This window comes from Oryzias melastigma, linkage group LG6, assembly GCF_002922805.2.
Source record: "Oryzias melastigma strain HK-1 linkage group LG6, ASM292280v2, whole genome shotgun sequence".
Lineage (NCBI taxonomy): Eukaryota > Metazoa > Chordata > Actinopteri > Beloniformes > Adrianichthyidae > Oryzias > Oryzias melastigma.
In genome coordinates, this window is record NC_050517.1 from 1,585,674 (window position 1) to 1,597,453 (window position 11,780).

The 11,780-nt window shown below is 54.4% G+C and overlaps 1 protein-coding gene across 1 annotated transcript; it reads left to right on the top strand.

Annotated features, from left to right (window-relative positions):
• The first annotated feature begins 38 nt into the window (after positions 1 to 38).
• Positions 39 to 11,569, top strand: tpcn2 (two pore segment channel 2). The gene is made up of 25 exons (XM_024282731.2): positions 39 to 313; positions 3,204 to 3,256; positions 3,519 to 3,595; positions 4,695 to 4,872; positions 4,949 to 5,065; positions 5,182 to 5,288; positions 5,811 to 5,883; positions 6,015 to 6,114; positions 6,183 to 6,248; positions 6,650 to 6,714; positions 6,810 to 6,901; positions 6,973 to 7,054; positions 7,285 to 7,374; positions 7,442 to 7,561; positions 7,628 to 7,687; positions 7,809 to 7,937; positions 8,903 to 8,952; positions 9,027 to 9,111; positions 9,211 to 9,282; positions 9,356 to 9,429; positions 9,500 to 9,602; positions 10,059 to 10,141; positions 10,211 to 10,292; positions 10,360 to 10,451; positions 10,524 to 11,569. The coding sequence occupies exons 1-25, from the start codon at positions 238 to 240 to the stop codon at positions 10,600 to 10,602; spliced, it is 2,205 nt and encodes a 734-aa protein (XP_024138499.1). The 5' UTR covers positions 39 to 237; the 3' UTR covers positions 10,603 to 11,569.
• Positions 11,570 to 11,780: the final 211 nt, after the last annotated feature.

Here is an 11,780-nt window from a genome sequence, read left to right on the forward strand (position 1 = left end):
GTGAGGTGTGACGTCATGACCGTTGACCCACGGACCGGGTTCGTTCTGGACCTGAACTGAACCGGTGCTGCAGCTGCTGGGCCCGCGCGGCTCCCGGCGCGGGGCGCGTGCTGGGGGCGGGGCTTGTGTTGATGACGCGGGCTGGCAGACACTTCCTAAAACATGCGCGAGGCAGTCCAGAGCCTCAGCGCCCGCCCGGACCGTCTGCTGTGAAAAGAACCGCGCCAGAAGTTCTGGATGGAGACGGACCCACTGCTGGGCGGCTCCACGGAGTTCGGTTCGGGGCGCGCGGACTCGTGCGCTTCAGACGCAGGTGAGCGGGCCGGGGTTCCGTCTAGGTGGAAACCAGACCCGGGTTCTGGATCTGACGTGGTTCCGGGTCGGCGGAGTTCGCTCCAAAAGCTTCGTGAAGCGCCGAGACGCGCACGCGCTCAAAGGCTGAAGTCACGGAAGAGTCGCGTTACTTTGACCAAAGTAACGCGACTCTTCCAGAAAAGTACCAGGAAAAGGAAGAAGTTCTTCTGGTAACAACTCAAACTTTTCTGGACCAAAGTCCCAAAGCTAAGGAACCAGAACTGCAGCCGAACCGTCTGGTTTTGGCTGAAACGTATGTGACCTCTGCAGAGGTTCTGATCCAGAAACATCTGCAGATGTCAAAGGTCATACTGACCTTTGACATCAGAGGTCTGCTGAGGATGCTGGAGGTCCGGACCTGTTCTGTTGAGCTCGGTGGTTCCGTTCCTCAGAACTTAGAACGGGTTCTTTCATGCTGCTTGTCTGTAGGAACCTGACCGGTCTGTTCTGGTTCTCCTGAAGGTCTGTAGGACCGTATCTGGAGACCGCCAGGTTGGTGAGGTCGGGTCCTGCGGTGACTCGGGTCTGGACCTGGTGGATCTGGAGGGTGGGGACTGGAGATCTTGGCTTTTCTGGGATGTCACATTTTGACTGAAGATGGCGCCGGGAACTGGGGCGGGGCCTCTGTTGACCAGGTGTGAGAGTTGCATTATGGTTTCCATGGTGACACTAATGCAGACCTGAGAGTGAACGGAGACCGATCGTCTGTCTGAAGACCATTTGGAGATTTTTACGTCTTCTTAGCCAGATGAGTGGCGTTTACAGTGGCGGGGGTCTGGGCGGAGTCAGGGCGGGGTCTGGGCGGAGTCTGGTTGTAGTGGTCCCAAAATGGCGATCAGCAGAACGGTAGAAAAGTTCTTCTGAGTTTGTAGTTGGACCTCGGTGCCCGACCTGCCCGGGCCTCAGAACGGCTTTCGTCTGCCCTGGTTCTTCATCTGAACTGAACCGTCAGAAGCAGCAGCATCTGCTCCGGGTCAGAACCAGAACCTTCCAGTGATGAAATGCTGGTATCATCTGTTTCAGTGACAGAATCCCACAGATCAGCACGTTAACGTCACCATGAAGTCAGCAACCACAAAACCCGCTCATGTTCCTTTGACACCCCCCCCCAGTGAGAAAACCATAAATGCTTCAGCAGAACCGCCTCCACCAGAACCAGCAGGCTTAGTCCAAACAGCATCCGTCTGTTTGTATGTAGGTATGTCTTTGCATGTGCACGTGTGTGTGCACGTGTGTATGTGCATGCACCTGTAAGCATGCATGTGTTGTGCGGCGTGTCTCACCCCCCCCCCCCCCCCCCCCACACACCTTCATGACTCATGTCTCTGTGACACGCTGAGTCAGCACACACTCACGCCTGCAGCTGCCTTCCTCTTCCTGTCTGCAGCCGCGTTATGTCTGCAGCTGCCTTCCGGTCTGCAGCTGCGTTCCGGTCTGCAGCTGCCTTCCCGTCTGCAGCTGCGTTCCAGTCTGCAGCTGCCTTCCCGTCTGCAGCTGCGTTCCGGTCTGCAGCTGCGTTCCGGTCTGCAGCTGCCTTCCCGTCTGCAGCTGCGTTCCGGTCTGCAGCTGCCTTCCCGTCTGCAGCTGCGTTCCGGTCTGCAGCTGCCTTCCGGTCTGCAGCTGCGTTCCGGTCTGCAGCTGCGTTTCCTTCTGCAGCTGCCTTCCGGTCTGCAGCTGCGTTCCGGTCTGCAGCTGCCTTCCCTTCTGCAGCTGCGTTCCCGTCTGCAGCTGCGTTCTGGTCTGCAGCTGCGTTCCGGTCTGCAGCTGCGTTCCGGTCTGCAGCTGCCTTCCCGTCTGCCTTCCCGTCTGCAGCTGCGTTCCGGTCTGCAGCTGCCTTCCTGTCTGCAGCTGCGTTCCGGTCTGCAGCTGCCTTCCGGTCTGCAGCTGCGTTCCGGTCTGCAGCTGCCTTCCCGTCTGCAGCTGCCTTCCCGTCTGCCTTCCGGTCTGCAGCTGCGTTCCGGTCTGCAGCTGCCTTCCGGTCTGCAGCTGCCTTCCGGTCTGCAGCTGCGTTCCGGTCTGCAGCTGCGTTCCCGTCTGCAGCTGCGTTCCGGTCTGCAGCTGCCTTCCGGTCTGCAGCTGCCTTCAGGTCTGCAGCTGCGTTCCGGTCTGCAGCTGCGTTCCCTTCTGCAGCTGCGTTCCCGTCTGCAGCTGCGTTCTGGTCTGCAGCTGCGTTCCGGTCTGCAGCTGCGTTCCGGTCTGCAGCTGCGTTCCCTTCTGCAGCTGCGTTCCGGTCTGCAGCTGCGTTCCCTTCTGCAGCTGCCTTCCCCTCTGCAGCTGCGTTCCCGTCTGCAGCCGCCTTCACATCTGCAGCTATGTTCCTGTCTTCAGGCATCTTGCAGCTGCCCCCCCCCCCCCACACACACACATACACACACGTTTCCGGCCCCAACCAAATGCAGTCAGTTCAGTCACCATTTTCCACAATCCAGATGCTGCCACGTCGGATCCAGGTGTCGTCAGTAAGCAGTGATTGGTTGGAGTTAGCGTTTCTATGATAAACTCTCTCACGAATCAGGAGGGAGCTGGTTGGAAGGCCACACCCCTACCACTTGAAAGGGAATCTGTTGAAGGTTTTGAGCCCCCTTTCTATTCTTGTCTATTGGAGCCAGCTGGTACTTCCTGTTTGGAACACCGGGGGGGCGGGGCCACAGTGTCAAGTGATACTGCTCCAACATTCAGGTTTAGGCAGAGACACAGTGAGGAGTTTCCGTCACAGATGCAGAGAGTTGGTGAGACGAGAAGGTTTGGACCCACAGTTCATCTGTCTCTGGATCCTGAAGATCTGGAGATGACCACGCGCTGAGGTCATTTCCTCCTGATGTAACCATGAGGTCATGTTGTCTCCACAGATGATGAGCTGTACCTCCAACAGGCCGTGGTCTTTATTGAAGACGCCATCCACGTGAGTGCAGCTTCCTGTTCTTCAGATTCTCCAGGGTTTGAGTCGGTGTCTGTCAGGAGCTTTAGGTGGATCTTTAGTCTGAGGATCACAGGGATCCAGATCCAGATCCTCCTCACAGACCAGAATAATCTCTGAGCCTCTACTGAGACCTGTAGCAAGGCGTCGTGGTTCCTGTGGACCCCTTGTCCGGCTGCCAGCCATTCTTCTTCTGTTGTCCGTTTGCTTTGACATGTTCTTCTTCTTTTTTTCTGGTGTCCTGCAGTACCGCTCCATCAACCACCGCGTGGACGCCGGCTCCCTGCGGATGTACAGATGCTACTACTCCCGGTTGTGTCAGTGGTACGTTTCCCGTCTGGACCCGGATCCAGGACACGGTCTGCATTCTGAGTCTGTGTGCTTCACCTCTGTCATTTCACGCCCCCGAACCAGACCAGAACCCCTCTGGATCTCTCAGTGGTTCTGTCCATTCTGCAGTGAGGGAGGGACAGGCGTAGCGGTTGGTTTCTAACGTTTGTGATTGGATCTGGTGGTTAGCCAACACCTGCTCCTGTTCTGGTTCCTCCGTCATGAACCCTTTACCGGACAGGAAAAACACCTTTGAACTTCAGAACTCTTCAACCGTTAACACAAAAAACCCAATCTCAGGGAAGGGTCCGATATCTTCCAGCCTGCTGAACAGCCGCGACTGTCGGGCTGGAAATCGGTTTCCTCCACGACCTGCTGGATCCAGAAAGATGGAGACTGACGTTTCCATGGAAACCAGCAGTAATGTGAGAATGATGGGTCACAGTAACGCTGGCTCCACTGAGGTCCAAATTCCCTCACTACGTAGTGCACTATGAAGAGCTGTCGTAGAGCTGTCTGAATCCACTATTCCAAAATCTAATGCCCTAGAAATTACCCACAATTCTCTGTGAGAAACCAGCGAGCATCCATGCTTCCTAGATTGACCATAATGCATTGCAGTGAACAATTTTAGTATTTAAATGTATTTTTAATAAAGCATCAACGTTTTCATCATCAGAACACAGTAGAGTCATAAACAGATAATCATCATAAAACGATTTATTGATTCGATTTTCATTTCATCACATTCGCCGTGGCGACCGTGGTTCCGGATAGCCCTGCACTGTAGTTTATAATAGTTAGAGCATATGCTGACTGTATATGAGGGCTGGACTGAGTGACCCCGCCCCCTGGTGATCTAAAAAAGAAGTGGCTGCTCACTCCTGATTGGTGAGACTGGTTGCCATAGAAACGCTGACTCAGACCGACTCGGACCAATCACTGCTCACTGACGGCGTCTGCTCCCTCAGTCCAGTTCTCGTGAACAGCCAGCGGCGGGAACTTCACGACAGAGACTGAACCTTCGGTTCAGCAGACTGACCTGAGCGTCTCGCCACTTGGCGTCACCTGTTCATTGGTTAACGCCCCACAGGGTCTTGGCCGCCACCATCACGGCGGTGTTGCTGCTGGCCTTCGTGGAGCGCCCGTCCTCCCTGTCCAGGTCCTCGGACCCCCGCCATCGGTCGGAGCCGTGGAACCCGCCCTGCGGCCTGACGGAGAGCATCGAGATGTTCTGCCTCCTCGTCTTCTGCCTGGATCTCGCCATGAAGGTGAGAAGCTTTGATCTCCGCTGGACCGCCAACCGCCGCCTGACTACCGCCTGACCGCCATCCGGTTTGTCTGCAGAGCTACTTGATCGGCTGGGAGGAGTTTAAGAAATGCAAATGGTTGATCAGCTACACGGTGGTTCTGTCCGTCTCCATCATCGACTGGGTGTTGTCCATCAGCATGCTGTGTCACGAGGTGAGGCTCCGCCCCTCAGAACGCCACCAACATTCAGCCTGCATTCAGATTCACTAAGCTTTGGTCATTGGGGGCGGGGTCCCGCTGCAGCTGAGCTTTCTGTGTTTCCTCAACAGAACCTGAGAGTACGGCGGCTGTTCCGGCCCTTCTTCCTCCTGCAGAACTCGTCCCTGATGAAGAAGACGCTGAAGTGCATCAAGAGGACTCTGCCAGAGATCGCCAGGTACCGCCATGTTGGTAGTTTCACTCTCAGAGCGAGCAAAGGATTGTGGGGGATTTGTGAGTTCCAGGTTCAGTCTTGCGGTCCAAACCCGGTTTCACTCTCTGTACGATGATGCACTTTCCTGTAGAATTCCCGCCTGAAACCACTAACTCAAAAGGAGCATGGACCCCCCCCGCCGCGGTGGGGGTGGGGGTTAACTGACATATCCAAGATGGCCGACATGCTCATCTACAGAACCGCCTGGAAACGCTGCAGCATCCACGCCGCCGAGACTCCAGGAGTTCTGGTCATGTGGGCGGTTCCTGTCATGCTCCCTAAACCGCTCCCCTGTTCACCCGTGTAGCTGTTAACCCGATCCCCGGTTACCTGGTTAACCCGTTCTCTGGTTAGCCAGTTCAGTTGTTATCCATTAACCTGTGTAGCTTTAACCCGTTCACGTTACCCCGTTAACCTTATCACCAATTAACCTGGTCACCAGTTACCCGTTTACCTAATTACCGGTTCTCCGGTTCTCCTCTGCAGCGTCATCCTGCTGCTGGCTCTGCACCTCTGCCTCTTCACCATGATCGGCATGCTGCTGTTCGCCAAAACCGACGTGAGTTCTTGTCATCTGTGTTCATGTTTGCTGCTTCAGGTTTCTAACGTTTCTCCTGAAGTCGTGTAGTTGTGTCGTGGAGGGGCGTGTCTACAGAAGCTCCTCCTACTCATAGGTGTCTTTGTGTCCAGGATCAGCAGAAGAACGAGGAGTGGCTGCTGCATTTCAGAGACCTCCCTCAGTCCATCACCTCCCTGCTGGTTCTGCTCACCACAGCCAACAACCCGGACGGTACGGCGCCGGACGGGCCGGCGGAGAGGTTCTGTTCTCTGTGGGTTTCATGGTTTCTTCTGTTGCAGTGATGATCCCCGCCTACTCGCAGAACAGAGGCTACTCCATCTTCTTCATCAGCTTCAGCGTGATCGGTGAGCTGAGGGGCGGGGCTCCTGGTAGAGCTGGGGGGCCTGGCTCCTGAGGATCTGGAGGGGGCGTGGCTCCTGGTGGAGGGGGAGGGGCTCCTGGCGGATCTGGAGGGGGCGCGGCTCCTAGTGGATCGGGAGGGGGCGTGGCTCCTGGTGGAGTGGGAGGGGCTCCTGGCAGATCTGGAGGGGGCGTGGCTCCTGGTGGAGGGGCTAATGGCGGATCTGGAGGGGGCGTGGCTACTGACGGTGGTGGAGGGGGAGGGGCCCGTGGCGGATCTGGAGGTGGCGTGGCTCTTGGTGGAGGGGGAGGGGCTCCTGGTGGAGGGGGCGTGGCTCCTGACAGATCTGGAGGGGGCGTGGCTCCTGGTCTGGCCGTGTTCAGCAGCTGCTCTGTTTCTGTTCAGGAACCTACTGTCTGATGAACCTGCTGACCGCCATCATCTATAACCAGTTCAGAGGGTACCTGCTGGTGAGTGGCACAGGCCCGGTTCTCTAAGAGGGTTCTGGCCCTGGTTCTGGTTCTGTTACCCTGCTACCCCTGACCTTCCTCCCTCCGTGTTTCAGATGTCGCTGCAGACGTCCGTCATTAGGAGGCGGGTCGGGATCCGAGCGGCCTTCCAAGTCCTGAGCTGTCAGAGAAGCCAGACCGGCGCTCAGTGAGACTCCTCGTTGCTATGACGACGGAGAACCTCCGTCTCACTGCTAACGCTGCGTTTGGTCTCTTCAGGGTCCTGGTGAGGATCGACGCCGTGCTGAAGGTCATGTCCAGGGTCAAGATGAAGAGCTACTACAGGGACGCCATCAATGCGGTCAGGCCACGCCCCCCTGCACATCAAAGTCACTGACCTTCTTCTTTGACAGACGTTCTGTGGGAGGGGTTAAAGGAGGTGGAGCTGCAGGTGGAGGTTGTAGGGAGCTCAGCCGCCAGAAAGGGGTGGAGCTTCTCAGCATCATCACTTCTTTACTGATACTATCAACCCTCATGCCCCTCCTCCTGTCAGGTTGAGGGCGGGGCTTAGCGTGTCTTTGTCCTCCTCAGGCGGTGCAGGCGCACGCCGACGTCGGCGTCATGGACCGCGAGCAGTTCCGGAAGGTGTTTGATGAGCTGGACAAAGACCGCATCACGGAGGTGAAGCCGCCTCCCCCCGGTGCAGGTGTGTCCCTCATTCCCGCCTCTGACTCTGCTGTCTCTGCAGCATCCTCCTCTTCCTCAGTACAGCAGCGTGGTCCTGCAGAAGCTGCAGCTGCTCTGCAGCCACTACTACCTGACGGTGCTGGGGAACGCCGTGGCCCTCACCAACGTCATGTGCATCTGCGTAAGTCCAGCGCTCGCCGCCGCCACCTCGCCATCGTGCTCTGTCTCACCTGTCCATCTGCTGCAGACGGTCCTGGTGCTGAACTCCGAGAAGACCACAGTGGAGAGGAACAACTCCAACCTGGAGGTGAGCCGCTCACGACCCGGACAGGAAGAACCCGTCCAGAACCATCTGCTGGTCCGATTCAGTGCGGGCCGTGTGAGACTCCAGGAGGACTTCTCTTTCCCTAACATAGCTGTGTTTGCAGATCATCAACCTGTGCTTCATCCTCTACTACCTGCTGGAGATGAGCGTGAAGGTGTTCGCGTTCGGCTGGAGGGGTTACCTGTCCTACAGGAACAACATCTTTGACGGCGTCCTCACCGTCCTGCTGCTGGTATTGACTCGCTGTCGGAACAGCAGCCTTCACATGATTCTGTCTTCGTTAGCAGCGTCTGGCTCCGCCCCTTTTGTTTTTGTAAACTATCAGAGCATTCCACCTAAAAATCTCGTCCTCGTCTTTATCTGGGAGGGAGGGTCTAAGGGCGGGGATAACCTTTTATTTAGTCCTAGTTCTTATTGTTCATATTTTGAAGCCCAGTGAGGCAAATTCCATTGTGATTTTGGGATATAGAAATAAAATTGAATTGAATTTAACTAGTCTACGTCTTCAGCTAATCTACGTCTTTAGCTAATCTACGTCTTCAGCTAATCTACGTCTTTAGCTTATCCGCATCTTTGGCCTCCAGCAGATCAGCTTATTAACGTGAGTTTATCTGAATAAGTGGACATCAGGATCACTCAGCATAAAATTCTGAAACATTTGCTGTGCTTTAAGCATTTAGCATCAGCTAGCATCATCCTTAGCTAGCTTTAGCATCATCCTTAGCTAGCTTTAGCATCATCCTTAGCTAGCTGTAGCATCATCATTTAGCTAGCTTTAGCATCATCCTTAGCTAGCTGTAGCATCATCCTTTAGCTAGCTTTAGCATCATCCTTAGCTAGCTTTAGCATCATCCTTAGCTAGCTGTAGCATCATCATTTAGCTAGCTGTAGCATCATCCTTAGCTAGCTGTAGCATCATCCTTAGCTAGCTGTAGCATCATCCTTAGCTAGCTGTAGCATCATCCTTAGCTAGCTGTAGCATCATCCTTTAGCTAGCTTTAGCATCATCCTTAGCTAGCTGTAGCATCATCCTTTAGCTAGCTGTAGCATCATCATTTAGCTAGCTGTAGCATCATCCTTAGCTAGCTGTAGCATGTGGTAGAGCACTCTGGCGTGGATCAGCATCACCTGTTTCTCTGTTCCAGCGTTCCACCTGGTTCTGATGATTTCAGTGACGTGTTCTCTTCTCGTTTGAAGGTTCTGCAGATCACCATATTTATCAAGTACACCCCCCCGAGTCCCGTGGAGTGAGTTGGACATTTCTGTTTTTGGGGGTGTTGCTGCAGCTTGGTGGTGGTTCTGACGGGCCTCGTGTCTGCAGGAGTAACTCCTCTCTCTGGGAGCTGGTGCGGCTGGTGAACATGCTGATCGTCTTCCGCTTCCTGCGCATCATTCCTGACATCAAGGTGCTCGCCGCCGGCTGCTGCTCTGCAGGGAACCTGTTTTTTCCTGAGTTCTGATTGGACGGAGTCTTCAGAATGATGGTGTCCTCATGTGTTCTGCAGCTCATGGCCTTGGTTGCCAGCACGCTGATGGACCTGGTGAAGAACCTCCGAGCGTTTGCAGGGATTCTGGTGGTGAGTTCCCCTCTGGTTCCGGTTGGATCGTTCCGGCGGTCCTCGTGTCTTCACGTTGGGTTTGGTCCTGCAGGTGGTGTACTACGTGTTTGCGGTGTTCGGGATCTGGCTCTTCGAAGGCGCCATCAAACCTCCTCCTGGAAGCAGGTATGAGGGTTCTGCTGGTTCTGCCGTGGACTCGCTTCAGTCAGAAGTTACAGTCCGCTCTGTGTTCCAGCGGGCTGTCCAACACCTCCCTGCAGAACATCTCCAACGCCACCATGGAGTGCGGCACCTACGAGCAGCTGGGCTACTGGCCCAACAACTTTGATGACTTTGCTGTGAGTGACGCTGATGTCTTCACCTTCAGAACGTCTTTGATTGAAGCTGCGTTCACACCGAATGCGATTCATGCGGCGAGAGCGCCCAGTTTCAGCGTTCTGTCGATGTAGACGCCATCAGAGGTCCTGCAGCACGCTTTGAACATCGGCCGTGGTGGTCTGCCGTCGCCTCAGGAGTCAGTATGTTTCCAGAGTTCAAATGTCTGAACTTTGCCAAAGAAATTTTGACGTGTGATGATGTAAGTCCAGAACTACCATTGAAGAGGCGCTGGTCGCTCTTCGTTGTGTAGCAGAGGGGGGAGGGTGCGGATCTGACTCGTGAACGCAGCGTTTCACTTCCTAAATGTTCAGAGGGAGTTTGAAGGGTTTGTTCCTCCTGAGAGGAGTAGGGGTGGAATGACCCGAGGAGGTTTCTGCAGAAGGAGAAACCCGTCGTTTCTGTTCTCTCTCCATCAGGCAGCCATTATTTTGCTCTACAACGTCATGATCGTCAACAACTGGCAGGCCTTCATGGACGCTTACAGCAGATACACCTCAGAGTAAGATCAGCTGCGGCTCTGGCCCATGCTGCCTCATCACGATGATGATGATGATGACGGTTTTTACAGATGGTCCAAGGTCTACTTTGTGAGTTGGTGGCTCACCTCTTCGGTCATGTGGGTCAACCTGTTCGTGGCGCTCATCCTGGAGGTGCGTTCCTCACAGATGCTCCTCCTCTTCCTCGCCTCTCTCTGAAAGCTTCTGATCTTTCTGGCAGAACTTCATCTACAAGTGGGACCGCAGCCACAGCTGCTCCATCACGGAGGTGGAGAAGATCCAGTACGAGACGTCCATTCAGCTCATGTTCAGGTAACTCAGCTCGCAGGTCTCCCAGTGCTGGAGCTCTCTCCAGACCTTCATGACTCTCTCTGGTGTCCTCAGGGAGCAGATCCAGGAGCCGACGGAGGAGGAGTTGCTCTGTGAGCTTCACCGACACCCTCACCTGCACCTGCAGTGGTGACCTCAGAACCCAACCCAGCTGCAGTTTTGTCTTTTCTTTAGATGTTTGACATGTTACTGAAACCTTTAAGGCTGCAGGTGAACCTGCAGGAGATGCTGAGTCCATGTTCAGAAACAGAAACGACAGACCTCCAGAAGCCGTTAGGAGAGCTCTGAGGACTAAAGGAAACCAGCAGCCTTCAGAGCAGTGTAGCATCTGCTCATGAGCACTTTAGAAGAATGAAACACTCCAGAGTCTCATCTCTCTGAGGAACTCATGGAGGCGAGTCAGCAGCAGAACCGGACCAGGTGACCTTTAAAATCCACACAAAAAGACCGTCAGGAAGACAGAAGCATCTCCAGAAGGAATGGAGACGATGTTTCCGTAGCAACCGTTCGTACCAAAGCTGGGCTCACAACATCCTTCTTAAACCGAAGTTCAGTTTTATTTTCATCTGAGAAGAACCCACTGAACCCTCCGGGCCGCGCTGCAGACCGGAGGCCGCGCTGGCACAGGAAGTGGCATCGCCAGCGAACGGAAGCGATCCTTCATCGTTTCCTCCTGGACGGTCTCAGCTCAGAAACATCCCGACCGCACCTTTAAAAACAGAACTGGTGGTTTCAACAGGTTGGTTTCTAGTCGGGCAGCACCCTGGTGTAGAGGAACCGGAGAGTTTCTGTGAGCGGTGGGTCACCTGAAGCTTCACCGACGTTGACCTCGGGCTGAGCAGAAACATGATCGAGTCCAAATACGAGAATTCTTTGAGTTCATTCTCAAACCGTTGGTTGGTCCTGAAGTCGGTCTCTGGGTTCACCTGTGATTGTTGAGGGTCTTTGGGGGAATGAAGCGTTTCTGAACTCCACAGCGCCACCTACCTGCAAACGTCAAGGTTCAAAAGGGAAACTGTCACTTTATTCAAAGGTATTTTTTTAGATCAGGAGAAAAACTGCTGTTTAAAAATGGATGTAAAATAAATATTTTACAGAAATCTTTGTCTTCTCTTCTTGTTTTCTGCTTTAACAAAATCCGTGGACTTTTTTATTTGGGGAGGAAGCGTAAATCGGAGTGTATGAAAGCAGAAGAGTGATGAGACCCAGAGGAACCTCAGGAGAACAGAGAACTTTCACAATCAAATCTGTTTCTGAGTCCTAAAAGACCACAGCGTCCTCTGATGATGGTTTAATAGGCCTCAATGCAAA

What these genes read in the sequence shown, in the direction of transcription:
- tpcn2 (XM_024282731.2), top strand. Translation starts at nt 238, where the DNA reads ATGGAGACGGACCCACTGCTGGGCGGCTCCACGGAGTTCGGTTCGGGG. An exon ending in GCATCATTCCTGACATCAAG is followed by an intron (nt 9,112 to 9,210) that starts GTGCTCGCCGCC and finishes TGTGTTCTGCAG; the next exon opens with CTCATGGCCTTGGTTGCCAG. An exon ending in TCCATTCAGCTCATGTTCAG is followed by an intron (nt 10,452 to 10,523) that starts GTAACTCAGCTC and finishes TGGTGTCCTCAG; the next exon opens with GGAGCAGATCCAGGAGCCGA.